Below are 17572 nucleotides of genomic sequence, written 5' to 3' on the forward strand. Positions count from 1 at the left end.
CTTCATGTATAGAATTTCAAACTCCTGTGGTAAAAATTATACACATAATTAATGCTCAAGCATAATACATACTGGGCATTGTAAATATACTATGGTATTTTATGTTTTGATGAAACAGGATGAGAAAATTGTGCAGCCAGTCCGGGATTTTAACCAGGGACCCCTTGCTTTTCTGATTGAGCTAATGATATGCCAAAAAACATCTTCTGTTTAGTGACAATCACTAAGTTCGTGCACTAACATTTTCTTCTGCCAAGCTGGAATTTTTTCGAGAATTCGAGTCACGGGATCATTGTAAACTGGATCCATTCAAACCATGAACAGGTTTTGTTGAGAATAGATTATGCCATGGTCCCACATTGGGCACCAAATGTTGCAGGATGGGACAACTGTACAGCCAATCCGGAACTCGAATCTTTTACCCCTGGCTATCAGGGCCAGTGTCTAGGATTATGCTGTTTACATGTGTACAATTAATAAACATGTAGTTAATTTCTTGATCACTATTTATGGTTACCTGTAACCTGCTAATTTGGAACTGCCACCATTGTGCGATCATACTATTGGACCTTTATATCAAGTTATGAGTAAATTGACTACCGTAACCTACATGTACATGTAGAATAGTAGATGATTGTTTCTTTGTTATAATGCTTAAAACTATAAATGTATAAACTGCAGTTCTAGGTCTTTATTGCCACTTACAGATATAATAAATTATGATAAATGAAATGCTTAACGTTGCTGAATTCTTAATTCCTGCCCTTGCTTTTCAAGAGAGAATACTTTCCAGTCAACCCATTTGAAAAGAGGTCAAATTTTCTTACACTTTCCTTTAAACAGGTTTACTAGGATATATGTGCTATCTTTAATTTTGATACATGACTAAGATTACATTTAGAACCATTCTTAATGTAATGTACATGTATCATGAAATTTGTTTAAAGTTTTATAATTCCAAGCATATTCTGAAACAGCTTGTGGTATCCTCGAGTGCCCAATTTCGACGCATACAAGCAGTTTGTTGAAGTTTTGTTGCTCAATATAGGGATTTATGTAATAATTTTTGTTATTTCATTACACATGTACCTTTTATTTACACATTTTAAATTCAATTGATTGTGTTATGAACAAAAATTCGTTGAAAAACGAAATGATCCAAGTCTATGTAACGGCGGCCATATCTGTTGAGAGTGCCCTAAAACGACGCATCTGATTGGTTACATGATTTCAATGTAAAAATCACTCCTGTGGAGACTGAATGCATAAAATATTAACTCATGGTTGTTGTACTTAAATTTGTAATTGCTGTAAAAGTAATATGAAACTGAAATTAATTAAATCAATTAAGATTTTTAATTGTGTTATGTCATACTGTCTGGCAGTGATTTTAGTAGGGGTCTGTGTCAGCAACCCTGTCATAAGCTGTGTTCATGGAAAATATGTGAATATAACCTGTACTTCTTTTGTGGAACCTGCACATATAATTAATTAAATGAAAGTAAGTAACAAACATAATATGCAATTACCAACATAAACACTTGCTACATATAGTTAAAATTGCATTACAGCATAACCAAAAACATATCCGGACTTCAAATCAAAGTTTACGCGTACACCTTTTTCATAGTGAAAATAAATCTATTTATACGATGTTTTGTCAAATGGCAGTCACGTGACTTATGAATGAAATAGTGAACTTTTGCAGACGAAACCGATGCATTATTCCACGGTCTTATTAACAAAGACAATTGGGTGTAAAGTGTTCAAAAGTTTTGCATTAAGTAAAATACATAAAAATCCATCAATTGCAAACCGATCAACCATATCTTACCTTTTATCCCGCTATTTTCCACATAATAAACAATAACTATAGTAAATTGTGCGTAGATTACCATGTGCTATTGTATGACGTCAACGGATGTCGCTTATGTATCAAACAGAGGCAAAACAATAATGCGTCGAATTAGGGCAGCGTCGATTCGGGTCACTCAACGATACAATAGGCCCCATATACAAATTATTCACAATATAAATAATATATTTTTTAAACAAAAATACTATAAACATTTATTATCTTAATAAGTTAATTGTAATTATTACAATATAATAGTAATTAGTAAATTATCACAGTTATTGTTTAATGAATAAACTTCACTCCAATCAATGTTTACATTTATCAGTGCAATATTATGTACCCATTCATAATAATAGAATTCATGATTATGAATAGCATTCATATAGATAAAATGGTTAGATCAAATTTTAATGCTAGAATATTTTTATCTTGAAGTGCTTGCATGTGCATGTATATTTATTGTTGTTTAGATTGAAAAGAGACTCAAAAATATGCTATTTGTATGGTACTGTATGTTGAAAAATAAATAAACCTGAACATGAGGGATTAAACATTAAAAGTCAAGTTTTGTTTTCCTTTTTATTTTAATCATTTATTATTTATGGAAAAGTATGCAAGTGTATGAAAGAAACAAGAGATGTGTTCATCAGAAACACAATGCCCCCTAGTGCACCGCTTTGAATTAAAAAAAATAAAAATTTACCTTTGACCTTGAAGGATGACCTTGACCTTGAAACTTCCACCACTCAAAAAGTGCAGCTTCATGAGAACGCCGCTTTGAAATAATCTTTTTACCTTTGACCTCGAAGAATGACCTTGAAGGATGACCTTGACCTTGAACTTCCACCACTCAAAATGTGCAGCTTCATGATAACGCTGCTTTGAATAAAAAAAAATGACATTTGACCTTGAAGGATGACCTTGACCGTGAAGGATGACCTTGGCCTTGAACTTCCACCACTCAAAATGTGCAGCTTCATGATAACGCAGCTTTGAATTTTTGTTTGACCTTGAAGGATAACCTTGACCTTGAAGGATGACCTTGACCTTTAACTTCCATCACTCAAAATGTGCAGTTTCATGAGAATGCCCCTTTGATTTTTGTTTTGTTTTTTTTACCTTGAAGGATGACCTTGACCTTGAACTTCCACTACTCAAAATGTGCAGCTTCATGAGATACACATGCATGCAAAATATCAATGCTATCTTCAATATTAAAAAAATTATGACCGATGTTAAAGTTTTCGAACGGACAGACGCCATATATTTGACATTTTACCTTAAAGGATGACCTTCACCTTCACCTTTCACCACTCAAAATGTTCAGCTCCATGAGATACACATGCATGCCAAATATCAAGTTGCTATCTTCAATATTGAAAAAGTTATGACCAATGGAAAAGTTTTCAGACGGACAGACGCCATAAATTTGACATTTGACCTTGAAGGATGACCTTGACCTTTCATCACTCAATGTGCAGCTCCATGAGATACACATGCATGCCATATATCAAGTTGCTATCTTCAATAGTGAAAAAGTTATTTTTTTACCTTTGACCTTGAAGGATGACCTTGACCTTTCATCACTCAAAATGTGCAACACCATGAGATACACATGCATGCCAAATATGAAGTTGCTATGTTCAATATTGAAAAAGTTATTGCAAAAATAACTATCTTAAAGTTTGAAATTTTTTACCTTTGACCTTAAAGGATGACCTTGACCTTTCACCACTCAAAATGTGCAGCTCCATGAGATACACATGCATGCCAAATATCAAGTTGCTTTGTTCAATATTTCAAAAGTTATTGCAAAACTTTACTATATTAAAGTTTTAAATTTTTGACCTTTGACCTTGAAGAATGACCTTGACCTTTCACCACTCAAAATGTGCAGCTCCATGAGATACACATGCATGCCAAATACCAAGTTGCTATGTTCAATATTTCAAAAGTTATTGCAAAACTTTACTATGTAAAGTTTTAAATTTTTGACCTTTGACCTTGAAGGATGACCTTGACCATGACCTTTTACCACTCAAAATGTGCAGCTCCATGAGATACACATGCATGCCAAATATCAAGTTGCTTTGTTCAATATTTCAAAAGTTATTGCAAAACTTTACTATATTAAAGTTTTAAATTTTTGACCTTTGACCTTGAAGAATGACCTTGACCTTTCACCACTCAAAATGTGCAGCTCCATGAGATACACATGCATGCCAAATACCAAGTTGCTATGTTCAATATTTCAAAAGTTATTGCAAAACTTTACTATGTAAAGTTTTAAATTTTTGACCTTTGACCTTGAAGGATGACCTTGACCATGACCTTTTACCACTCAAAATGTGCAGCTCAATGAGATACACGTGCATGCCAAATATCAAGTTGCTATGTTCAATATTTCAAAAGTTATTGCAAAACTTTACTATGTAATGTTTTAAAATTTTTACCTTTGACCTTGAATGATGACCTTGACATTTCACCACTCAAAATGTGCAGCTCCATGAGATACACATGCACGCCAAATATCAAGTTGCTATGTTCAATAGTTCAAAAGTTATTGCAAAATTTTACTATATAAAAGTTTGAAATATTTGACCTTTGACCTTGAAGGATGACCTTGACCTTTCACCACTCAAAATGTGCAGCTCCATGAGATACACATACATGCCAAATATCAAGTTGCTATGTTCAATATTTCAAAAGTTATTACAAAACTTAACTGTAAGGTTAAAGTTTTGGGACAGAATGACAGACAGAAAGACAGACAGACAGGCCAAAAGCAATATACCCCAGATCATTCGATCCGGGGGCATAAAAAGTATTAATTAAGGACATTCAAATTTACACCCCATCATCCCTTTTTCTCCTATTGCTTTCTATTATTAAACTCATCCTCTACACTTGCGAAGAATACCTAAAAAATCCTGTTATATGTAATCAAGTTTGTTTAAATGTGTGTACTTTGATGCATTGCTGAACCTTCTGAATATCCTGAATAATGATATTGACATTGAACAAAACAAGGACATGCACTACTGTATCAGCAATGCAGGTCTTTCTCCAGAAATTTGCACAGGGGAAAATATGTGTGATTTACAGGGTACTGGGTTACTCCTTTGAATTTATTTAATGTTAGGCACTTAACCAAATGTTATTGTACTTAAGAAAGTGCAATAATTGAACAAATATATATTTAAACTAATCAGCCTTTAAAAACATGATGAACCTTTAATGTCTTTCATGATATTGAAGAATTACAGCAACACAAATTGGTGAGATAAAGTAATAAATTAACTTAGATTCAGGCAGTAAGGTGCTTAAAGAGCCGGAGAAAAGGCATAAGTATTACCAGTATTGCAATTTATTATTTATTTAAAAGATCATGTAAAGAAATGAATGTATGTTATAGCAGCTTAATTTGATTCTGTGCAGTTTTGATTCTGTACTTTTTTGACAGATTGTCATATTTCTCTTATAAAATTTTGTATTTTTTAAACATTATTCCTGGATGAACTTGTAAGTGTATGATAGATGCTTCCAGTTGTCCCCTTTCAGGATAAGCATGCGACAATGAAATGTATATTGTTAAAACAACAATAACAAAACAACTGTACTGATGTTGGCCTGCAATTTATTTTAAGATGTGTATTTTACCATAGAATTAGTTTGAGTAAACATCTTCAGGGTCTATGTGTACCAAACTGGCATTGCATTGGTAAATCATTAACAGACTGTTTACTTTGGTCAATATTTATATTCAACATTTCTCTTTCACTCAAAATCTAGTCAAAGCAGCAACTAATTATTGATGCTTCTGTATAATTTTATATTATTTTCTAATACAGATATACAGCTTTGACTCATTGTTAATATTGCAATATGTTCATTTAGTTAAATATGTGCATGAAATAAAATTTAATAGCTCACGCCCAGTTGTAAACGTCAAATACTATCAGATAAAGCAAAGCCGATTGGCGCAGTCATTTTGAATATGCCACTATGATCATGTGACTAAAAGTCACATGCTGTAGAAAGTAGTCTGTGAGCCCACGACAGAGGTGAATGTAACAAGGGCTGTTTGTAAAACATGCATGCCCCCATATGGGCTCTACGTCGTAGTGACATCCATAGTGTGAATATGTTTTTTGTCACTGTGACCTTGTACTTTGACCTAGTGACCTGAAAATTAATAGGGGTCATCTGCCAGTCATGATCAATGTACCTATGAAGTTTCATGATCCTAGACATAAGCGTTCTTCAGTTATCATCCGGAAACCATTTATTTTGGGTCACCAAGAACTTGACCTTTGACCTAGTGACCTGAAAATCTATAGGGGTCATCTGCAAGTCATAATCAATCATACTATCAAGTTTCATGATCCTAGGAATAAGCGTTCTTCAGTTATTATCCGGAAACCATTTTACTATTTCGGGTCACCTTGAACTTGACCTTTGACCTAGTGACCTCAAAATCGATAGAGGTCATCTGCGAGTCATGATCAATGTACCTATCAAGTTTCATGATCATAGGAATAAGCGTTCTTGAGTTATCATCCGGAAACTATCTTACTATTTCGGGTCACCATGACCTTGACCTTTGACCTAGTGACCTCAAAAGCAATATTGGTCATCTGCGCATCATGATCAATGTACCTATGAAGTTTTATGATCATAGCCATTAGCATTCTTGAATGATCATCCGGTAACCATTTTACTATTTCAGGTCACCGTGACCTTGACCTTTGACCTAGTGACCTGAAAATCAATAGGGGTCAACTGCGTTTCATGATCAATCGTAACCTATCATTTTTCATGATCCTAAGCATAAGCGTTCTTGAGTTATTATCCGGAAACCATTTTACTATTTCGGGTCACCGTGACCTTGACCTTTGACCTAATGACCTGAAAATCAATTGGGGTCATCTGCCAGCCATTATCAATCTACCTACGAAGTTTCATGATCATAGGCATAAGCGTTCTTGAGTAATCATCCGGAAACCATTTTACTATTTCGGGTCACTGTGACCTTAACCTTTGCCTAGTGACCTGAAAATCAATAGGAATTATCTGTCAGTCATGATCAATCCGGAAACCACCTGGTGGACTGACCGACAGACCGACCGACAGACTGACATGTGCAAAGCAATATACCCCCTCTTCTTCTATTTTTTCCTAAAATAGCTAGAAAATCTCTGTACATATCACAAATGTTATTAGGATGAATCCACCATGATTCTTACCTGTTAAATCAGCTGATGTATCTCCATAGAGCCAGGAGACCAGTTTGCCACTCAATGTGAACTTGTACAGAGCAGTACCAGAGCAGATATATAGGTCACCCTGATTGTGGGCAATACCTGTACATTCATGTTGTAACTTAAGCTTCCTGCTTTTGGCAAGCTGGCTCTGGCTTACTGTGATAAACTGGACCTCATCATGCACAGCCACTGCAACCTCAGTGGGTGTGATAAGACACATGTCCAGTGGCTCATCCCTCACATCCAAGTGGCTCACCACATGGTACTGCTGGCTCAGAAGCTTGACTTTTTTATTTGATCTGTCTGCAACCAGTACCTGTCCATTTGGGAGAGCACATACTGCTGTGATCCGGCATTCGTATGAATCACTTGGCATACTCACATTGTGCACAGACTGCCCATTCACAGTGAATACATGGTTTGAAAAGTTCTCTTTTATAAATATATCAGATTGTTGTATATTTTCCAGACATTTTTTACTGGCAATAAAAGAGAGTTCTTTACCCAGTACTTTCGGTATGGCTACATGGAGATGGAACATTTCATAGTGAAGTCTAATGCAGCTGTTTCTCAAAACCTTGAGAGGAGCTTGTTTCAGGTTTAGCTCTTCTTTCTTCTCCTTAATAGTGCTTTTCTCAAAATCTGCTAATAAATATTTGATTTCCTCACGCATTTCACTGATTGGGTAAACTGTGCTGGTTTCACATTCGCGTAAATATGATACTATATTCACACGCAAACCATCCACAATAAGCCTCTCATGTTCTTTGTATGAAACCTTAAGAGACTTGATTCTGTCCTCCTGATACGTCTGACATTGTTTCAGTTGTGAAAGAGTATTTTCCGTGCTGACAGACAGGTTCTTGAAGTTGGTTGACTTCCCTCCGGCAGCCTGAGGTAATGGAGTTACTTGTACGCATAGTCTGAAATACAACCACATGGGAGACAGTAAGTGATTGAATAGTAATCAACTGACCAATTACCAACTGTGTAACCCAAAACGATATTAATTAGAATACAAATTAAAAGGGGCATTTTAACAAAAAAAAATATTTAGGCACAAACAATAACAATGCATATGTTACATCAATTTACATGTTACTTTTCTAGAGGCAATACTATATTGATTATTATTAAAATAAAAATATATAAATAAATATGTATCTATCTACTGTGTGTTTGGGAAATAATGCAAACCACATTGAACAACAAATTGTGCATTTATTCATTATAATGATATTACCACTCTTTAGTAATGTCATTACTAGAATACATGTGAATAACATAAAGTTATGTATATTTAACTCATCATTATTATACTCATTGAAGTGCCACAAGACAAAATGTGTTTTTATTAAGACATATTCAGTGTTTTCAGTGTTTCAAATTGAAACAAGGGCTGTTTGTAAAACATGCATGCCCCCCATACGGGCTGTCCGTTGTAGTGGCAGCCATTGTGTGAATACGATTTTTGTCACTGTGACCTTGACCTTTGACCTAGTGACCTGAAAATCAATAGGGGTCATCTGCGGGTCACGATCAATGTACCTATGAAGTGTCATGATCCTAGGCAAAAGCGTTCTTGAGTTATCATCCAAAAATCATTTTACTATTTCGGGTCACCGTGACCTTGACCTTTGACCTTGTGACCTCAAAATCAATAGGGGTCATCTGCAAGTCATGATCAATCTACCTATGAAGTTTCATGATCCTAGGCGTATGCGTTCTTGAGTTATCATCCAAAAACCATTTTACTATTTCGGGTCACCGTGACCTTGACCTTTGACCTAGTGACCTCAAAATCAATAGGGGTCATCTGCGAGTCATGATCAATCTACCCATGAAGTTTCATGATCCTAGGCGTATGGGTTCTTGAGTTATCATCCGGAAACCATTGTACTATTTCGGGTCACCGTGACCTTGACCTTTGACCTAGTGACCTCAAAATCAATAGGGGTTATCTGCAAGTCATGATCAATCTACCCATGAAGTTTCATGATCCTAGGCATATGCGTTCTTGAGTTATCATTCAAAAACCATTTTACTATTTCTGGTCACCGTGACCTTGACATTTGACCTAGTGACCTCAAAATCGATAGGGGTCATCTGCGAGTCATGATCAATGTACCTATGAAGTTTCATGATCCTAGGCCTAAGCGTTCTTGAGTTATCGTCTGACAACCACCTGGTGGACGGACCGACCGACGGACATACCGACATGAGCAAAGCAATATACCCCCTCTTCTTCGAAGGGGGGCATAATAATTCTTATGAAATGGCAATCTAAGTATAAAATAAAATATGTGTTTGCATAAGCAGTTAATATGTGTTTTTTACTATAATATTTTTCTTTCTTTTAGGGTAATAAATTATGAGAACTTAATTCCTCTTTACTAATTGCTTTCTTGCATAAATTGGCATTAGCGTCATTAATAAATAGATGAAGAATGATGTGGTAATTCATTCTTATTGTTAAATACTGTAAAAATTAACAATGGACAAGCACATACACACATACACTCAACCATTTCAACACAAATCACAAGTATATTGACAAATATTGAAACTCCATTATTTTTAATCAAGAGATAAATTCTTGTTACCATCTAATGTAAAGCAATGGACGAATTTCAAGTGATTTTTCAACAGTATAATTTTATCACTTAGTGCAAAAAGGTATCATATGACATTGAAATGAGAAGGCACATAGCAATATTTGCACCAACATGGCGAATTGATCTTGCATTTAAACATGTTATCATTTATGAAACCATTTCTTTGAATATAATTGTTTCAAAATGTTTAGCTCCCATCATAATTGGTTGCATAGTAGCCCACCCTTGACTTTCTTCTGAGTATAAAGAATGTAGGCATCATGTCATATTAAAATTAAACAAAAAATATGAATAAAGAAGGCCATCATGGCCCTTAAAGGGACTGTCAACCACAACGATGAAGAAAAGAAAAGTTGTAAAATACCGCATTTTTTTACAATTATTAGTTTATACACTGTAACTCCAATATAAAGCGCTCCGTTAGAACGCTGAATCCAATATAACGCGGAGGGTGCTTGGATCCCATTTTTTCTCCAACCTTCCATTTTATTTCTGATTCAAATCCGTATAATGCAACTTCATGTATTTTCAGACAATTCAAAGATGGCGGCAATCACATTTAAGTTGATTGCTTTATTCAACCGTCCGTTGAACCGATTATAATCGCCTCGAGGTTAAACAACACCGACAGCTAATTGGTGTTAATCTGTTGTGTAATGTCAATAAAGGTGTGAAAAACTCGCGTGTCAGTGTTTATTACATGTATACCTCATCAGAGCGGTTCAGTGCGATAATTTCCATAAGTTAAGTGCAAGCGGGATAGTAATACAATTCAAGTAATTCATAACGATTGAAACATTCTTTCTTTGATATGGTTTCAGTTTGACTATATTAAATGAGCGGCTGTGAAATATACTGCCTACTGTATAAAACAATTTTTTCTGTCATTTTATTATCTTTCTAGTATCATGTCATTTAATCTCTTTCAGTTCGTGTATAAGAAATTAAATAATGCAGACGATTTATTTACATGCGAACGCAGTGTACCGGCAATTGTTAACAGAGTTTCACTTTCATTTTCGCGCGGTATCAGAAAGTCCCCGGGAAACACGTTTTTTGCATGCGTATGACGCAATATAACAATTTATTTGTACGTGAGTCGTATTGCATTTAATCTAAATTTAAAGTTGCTCGTCCAATGAAAGCTCTGCCCCATAATGCACTGTACTCTTAACACTTCTGACAATGGCATATATGCGTACGGTTGTGTTTACGAATTTCTTAAACATATATCGTCATTAATGTTCAAGATTATTATTTTTAAGTGATGTTGCAATTTTATTGGATTATCGGATAAATGTGCACATAAGAAAAGCGGTATATATACTGTTATCGATACAATTCGGTTTATATGCATGTATTTGCGTCAACACAGCATGGCAATATATATACATGACCTATATTATAGGCTATTCTATACCTGTTTTGTTTATGGCGCCCTGCAGTAAATGAGCTCAAAACCTATAACGCGGATCCGTTATAACGCTGTTTCGCGGCTTGGACCCCATTGACCGCGCTATATTGGAGTTACAGTGTATTGATTAAAAAATCACGACTGGTATATAACATAATTTGAAAAAAGTTCATATTGTCAGTATATAAGGTAATACAATTTCGCAATGTGAAATCAAAAGTACATCGCGAAAATATGTGACATAACGATATACACACTATAAATAACGCAAGTATATTGATCATTTTATATATAAAATGTATACAATTCACTACGCATGCACAATTTGCATTCCTGTGTTTACCACGTGACGATGATGTTCAATCTACTGGCCTTATTTATATTTTTGCCTGGTAGTTACCTGGTAGACATACCCAGTAAAATTTATTACCGAATATACTGAAAATATGAAAACTTAACAATTTTTTTTCAAGTAATGTAATATACCAGTCATGCTATTTTAATCAATATAAACTTATAATGGTAAAACATACGGTATTTTATAACTTTTTATATCTTCGTTGTCGTGGTTGACAGTCCATTTAAGGGCTAATCTGAGTTCCTGGACATGAATTGTGGAAGGCTTCAACTGGTGGTCTATTTGACCCCACAAGAGTTTTAAGAATTCACTTTCAGACTTGGCCTAGATATTGTCAAGATACCGATACACATTCTGAGTTGTTTCCAGAATGAGTCATGATATATGGTCTCTGTAGTTGCACAAAGGATTTTCTTATTGTTCATCTGGTAAACTACTTTCAACACACAAATGACACAAAATTTGAACTCGGCCTTGACATATATTCAGGAAGCAGGATCACATGACTTTAAAGGGTTCACTAATTCATCTCAATGGATGTAAACACACCGGTAAGTGATGCTTTTTTCACTAATTCATGTCAATGGATGTAAACACACAGGTAAGTGATGCTTTTTTCATGCTATTTTAATCAATATAAACTTATAATGGTAAAACATACGGTATTTTATAACTTTTTATATCTTCGTTGTCGTGGTTGACAGTCCATTTAAGGGCTAATCTGAGTTCCTGGACATGAATTGTGGAAGGCTTCAACTGGTGGTCTATTTGACCCCACAAGAGTTTTAAGAATTCACTTTCAGACTTGGCCTAGATATTGTCAAGATACCGATACACATTCTGAGTTGTTTCCAGAATGAGTCATGATATATGGTCTCTGTAGTTGCACAAAGGATTTTCTTATTGTTCATCTGGTAAACTACTTTCAACACACAAATGACACAAAATTTGAACTCGGCCTTGACATATATTCAGGAAGCAGGATCACATGACTTTAAAGGGTTCACTAATTCATCTCAATGGATGTAAACACACCGGTAAGTGATGCTTTTTTCACTAATTCATGTCAATGGATGTAAACACACAGGTAAGTGATGCTTTTTTCACTAATTCGTGTCAATGGATGTTAACACACCGGTAAGTGATGCTTTTTTCACTAATTCTTGTCAATGGATGTAAACACACCGGTAAGTGATGCTTTTTTCACTAATTCATGTCAATGGATGTAAACACACCGGTAAGTGATGCTTTTTACCAATAACTTTTAAATCATTTTTTAAGAATTTCAAACAGTGCATACACATCTGTTTTTATACAGTTTATGACAGTGTGAAAAACATTGGAATTACTTTATTTAATAAGCCTTTGTTATAGGCCAAACATATGATGTGTAATGAATTCATATACACGGTTGTGCTGCATGCAACGTGAAATCTTGGCACCAATTTCAGGCGTATTCAATAATGAAGTTTTGTATGCGCCGGCCGCGCACATGAATCAGATTCATATTTGGCCTTAATACTGTCTAGATAAACATTCTAACAAAGTTTAAAGTTCCATTGATAATATATTAAAATGTGAATCATAAGTGGTAACAAAGACGGTACAAAACGGACACTATATATATAACACTACAGCCACACACCGAACTACACCGAAAAGGGTGATTACAATTATAGCACTTCCTGGTCTGGTGATTAAAACAGCCCCAACATCTGGTGGTCATTTAAAAAATTGTTTAATGTTTATGCAGAACAGATATTATGACAGCACACTTTATCAATGTTTTGAGCAAGTTTCATTAGAAGCGGGTTACACATGTGACTTCTTGAGTGAAAAAAGATACATGTAATTTTACTGTAGCATTATAAGCAAAACTACCCGCCGCATTGAAGACATGTTTATTAAATCATATCTTATTTTGTGGAGAAATAACGCAAATAAATGTCCAGCAAGTTTCTAGAATATTTAGGAAACATATTATACTTCTACTGTGTGTGCATAATATTTTCTTCAAATATGACCTAGTGATCTAGCTTTGAACTCAACCTTGAAATCATTTGGACATATGTTATTACTTCAAAAGTTTTCAAATCAGCCGAGATATCATTGAAACAAATGCTTTCATGAGCATTATAGAATCAATTTGGCCTCTAGAGTTTTTATAAGATTTGTAATAATCCAGTTTTACATTGTGATTTAAACACAGTATTATGTGAAGTTGGAATAAGACATCGATTTATAATCATGCAGTTTTACATAGTGACTTAAACACAGTATAATGTGAAGTTGGAATCAGACATCAATTCGGGAATAAATTGTGCTTTTTAACAGTGCATAATACGCAGCTTTACAAGTTGTATTTATTGAGTTTTACAAAAATAATTAAAATATAAATGTGCATATATAATAACATCATTCAAATTGATTTTACTACAAAACTGGATTTTTATTGATTTTTTAAAAATCCTAATAAAATGAGATTGTGTCCATGCGACGCATGAACACAGTTTAAAAAATTCAGTTAAAATTATTTTTTTTCAAAAAATTTAAAAAATTCACTGTTAATGAAAGTCATAGAAAATTGCTTATTAAGCTTGAAGTATAGATAAAATAGTACAAACATAAATTCAGATCATGAAATGAAAAGTTTTGTTTGAGAAAATTATAAAAATAATGCCCATTCCCAGTTTGATGTCTTATTCCCAATTGACATGACGCCTTATCTATGATTGCTCCGCCCACTTAATCACGTGGCTCAGTTGGTAGCAAACCTAGACAAGCTAACACCAAAGTGGCTTCATTGCCTATATACTGCATGTAGATTAACGCAATATTCCGGATTATTTTAATGGACTTTTTGACACCATATGACACTTGTATAAGGGGTTTGTGTCATTTAGTTATTTTGCGAATGCAAAAAAATATACGTTTATAGAGAACATCAGCTAATTATAACGGGTTTTTCGGTACATGAATAACGCTCTCAAACGCTTGCGCGCTGACCGAAATCGAACCTGTTATTACGTGTGATGTTGGTATTAGCTATAAATTAACACTCCTTCAACGGCATTTACCCATGTTATTTACGAAACATTTTCACTTGTGTATTTGAATCAAAATAGCGCTTTAAACTGGGATTTCGGTGAAGTTTTACACGCTTTCTGACACCGAGTGTACCAAAATCCCACATATTATTACGTATAAAAGTGATATTAATAATATTAAACATTGCTTATGGGACATTTATCAATCACTTTAATTGAAAGTGCAAGACAGCACAATAAGTTTGGTCATTGTCATATATAAAGTAGCGCTGTATGAAGGGGAATTCAGTAAAGCTACCTGTATCAGACGCTGGCGCAGGTACCGACTTCTCCCAAGATCGGCATTTATTGGTTATATCAGTAATAATAAATCTTATTATGTGGCATTTATTGATTCGATATTATTAAAATAGAAACATATAATCGTTTTCACTTGTTTCTGACACACACAAAACTCGATTTATAACAGGGATTTCGTTAAGTTACGCAAAGTTGGTACCAATCTTCTATATTATTCTATAAGCACACGTGATATATTTCATACTTTATAATGCGTAGTTATTTCTAACATAACATTTCCAGTTTTTTTAAATAAATAAATGCTCCATAAGGGTGATCTTGGTAATTCTACTAATTGAAGCTTCCTGTTGCTCTTGTCAAGACCGCATTTCCGCGATTAAAATGGTATACAATTAATTAATCTAACTTATGGATACCGAATGTCAGAGTTACATAAAACCTATTCACACCGTTTTTGCCTTATTTCTTTTCCGCTTTCTTTTCAAATAAATCAAACGAAACTCGTTGAAAACAAGATGTGTTTGTGAAACACAATGTCCCCCTATATGATGTTTGACCTTGTAGGATGACCTTGACCTTGTGAATGATGACCTTGACATTTCACAACTCAAAATGTGCAGCTTCATGAGATGCACATGCATGCCAAATATCAAGATGCTATCTTCAATATTTTAAAAGTATTTATAAAATAAGTGATTTGGGCCACATATATTTGACCACTGACCTTGAAGGATGACCTTGACCTTTCACCACTCAAAATGTGCAGCTCCATGAGGTACACATGCATGCCAAATATCAAGTTGCTATCTTCAATATTGCAAAAGTATTTATAAAATGAGCGATTTTGGCCACATATATTTGACCTCTGACCTTGAAGGATGACCTTGACCTTGACCTTTCACCACTCAAAATGTGCAGCTTCATGAGATACACATGCATGCCAAATATGAAGTTGCTATCTTCAAAATAGCAAAAGTTATTGCAAAATGTTAAAGTTGGCGCAAACAGACAGACCAACAGACAGACCAACAGACCGGGCAAAAACAATATGTCCCCCACTACTATAGTGGGGAACATAAAAAATGAAAACTATTCGATCTCAAAGGTGGATTAAAAGCGTTCATTGGTGACATCACATGTCACCACATGTGTAGATACCGTTATTAATATAATATATCACGTGTCAACTTCTAATAACATGTATAATGGCAATAAAGTGCATTACTATCAGAGTAATTAAACACCGCACAAATTAGGCTCCATGCTGGGTTTTATTTCTCTTTAAGTAATGCAGATGAACCTCGCTTCTGTATATTAACGACCTAGTAACTGATAAAACTATTTTTTTTAAACGCGAAATATTATGTGATAATCAGATCGATAACATAAACTATTTAAATCTGCTAGTATGTCCGATAAAAATATATTATAATTGTCTTTGACAGTGTTGACGTTTAGTTGTTCGTGGTGACGACCGCATGCATTTATACATCTCTTAAACTTCTCAAGATCTCTTGTCGGCTTTGGAAACGATATAAATTAAATGTCACCAACTCATCTTTCAGGATATCGATTGTCCGAGTAACATAGTCCCCATCGACACCGTTTAACCATTTTTAATCTACTTTTTTTTAAGTGGATAACAAAAGAAACTCGCTTAAGTAAAAGTGAACCTATACATAGCTTGTCTAGAAAATGGCGGACAGTTCGTTGCTAGCAAACGCGCCTGATTAATCGATGGCTGATTGGTAGATCAGTTCTTAGATAAGAACTTGATTGACAGGCGGCGTCATGTCAATTCACATAATACAATGTTCTTAGTTTTTCACCCTACAGCATCCACTTATCATTAACGATCTAGTCTGAGATATGATTGGGACAAATGTTCTTACCAAATGTCATGAAAAAAATATGCAATAAATGTTATCTACAAGTATGTCAACAAACCTTTTCTTCAATTTTACCTAGTGATCTACAGTCGAAACTGACCTAACGGCCACCTGAATTTACCGGTCACCTGCAGACAACGGTCAGTCTGGAATCCCCCCGACGAAAAACACTCTATATTACACTTGAATTTAACGGCCAACTGACCATAACGGCCAACGGCCACTATATTCCACTCCACAACGGAACGTGACAAGCTTTATTTACTGAATGAATGAGATGCATGAGTAAACAATTATACCAACGTTGATAAAGTCATTGTTTAATTTAACAATATGAAATTAAATCAATCTAAAAGATATTATTCTCTATTATTCAATGTACACGCGTAAGATAATGCTGTTATTATGATTTGTTAATGCAATGAGCATTTGTTTTACACTGTATGCAAACAACTGGGTGGGGTAATGACGTAGTAATACTACCAACTGACCAACCTTCTTAAAATTGTGATCCGAATTCAACGGTCACCTGTGGACAACGGTCACTTTGATCATTTCCCTTGACTTACCGCTGAATTCAGGTTTGACTGTAGTTTAAATCCAACATGACCAGTTTTGAACTCTATTGATATCATTTGAACAAAATTTAATGTTATTACCAACTTTCATGAAAATGGACTAAACATGTGAGTAATGTGCTTCGTACAAATGAATGATTTGTTTTTTACCAATGACATGCATTATTATTATTGTCAGTTTGTATTTATTTGTATAAATATATTTGTATAATTTTATGTCGCTGGATATGGACTTTAATAAACAAGAGG

At 34.6% G+C, this 17572-nt stretch overlaps 1 protein-coding gene and 1 long non-coding RNA gene across 20 annotated transcripts in view; both read right to left on the minus strand.

The window, feature by feature from the left end:
• LOC127864180 (uncharacterized) overlaps positions 1–17572 on the minus strand; it is a 327718-nt gene that overhangs the window by 300349 nt on the left and 9797 nt on the right. For all 19 annotated transcript variants that reach the window (XM_052403865.1, XM_052403867.1, XM_052403868.1 and 16 more), the window contains exon 2: positions 7105–8045. In XM_052403865.1, coding sequence (XP_052259825.1) covers positions 7105–8045 — 941 coding nt within the window. The remainder of the gene's footprint in view (positions 1–7104; positions 8046–17572) is intronic.
• Positions 1–17572, minus strand: part of LOC127864211 (uncharacterized) — a 194644-nt gene that overhangs the window by 118324 nt on the left and 58748 nt on the right. The window lies entirely within an intron of this gene.

This window comes from Dreissena polymorpha, chromosome 1, assembly GCF_020536995.1.
Source record: "Dreissena polymorpha isolate Duluth1 chromosome 1, UMN_Dpol_1.0, whole genome shotgun sequence".
NCBI classification, from domain to species: Eukaryota; Metazoa; Mollusca; class Bivalvia; order Myida; family Dreissenidae; genus Dreissena; species Dreissena polymorpha.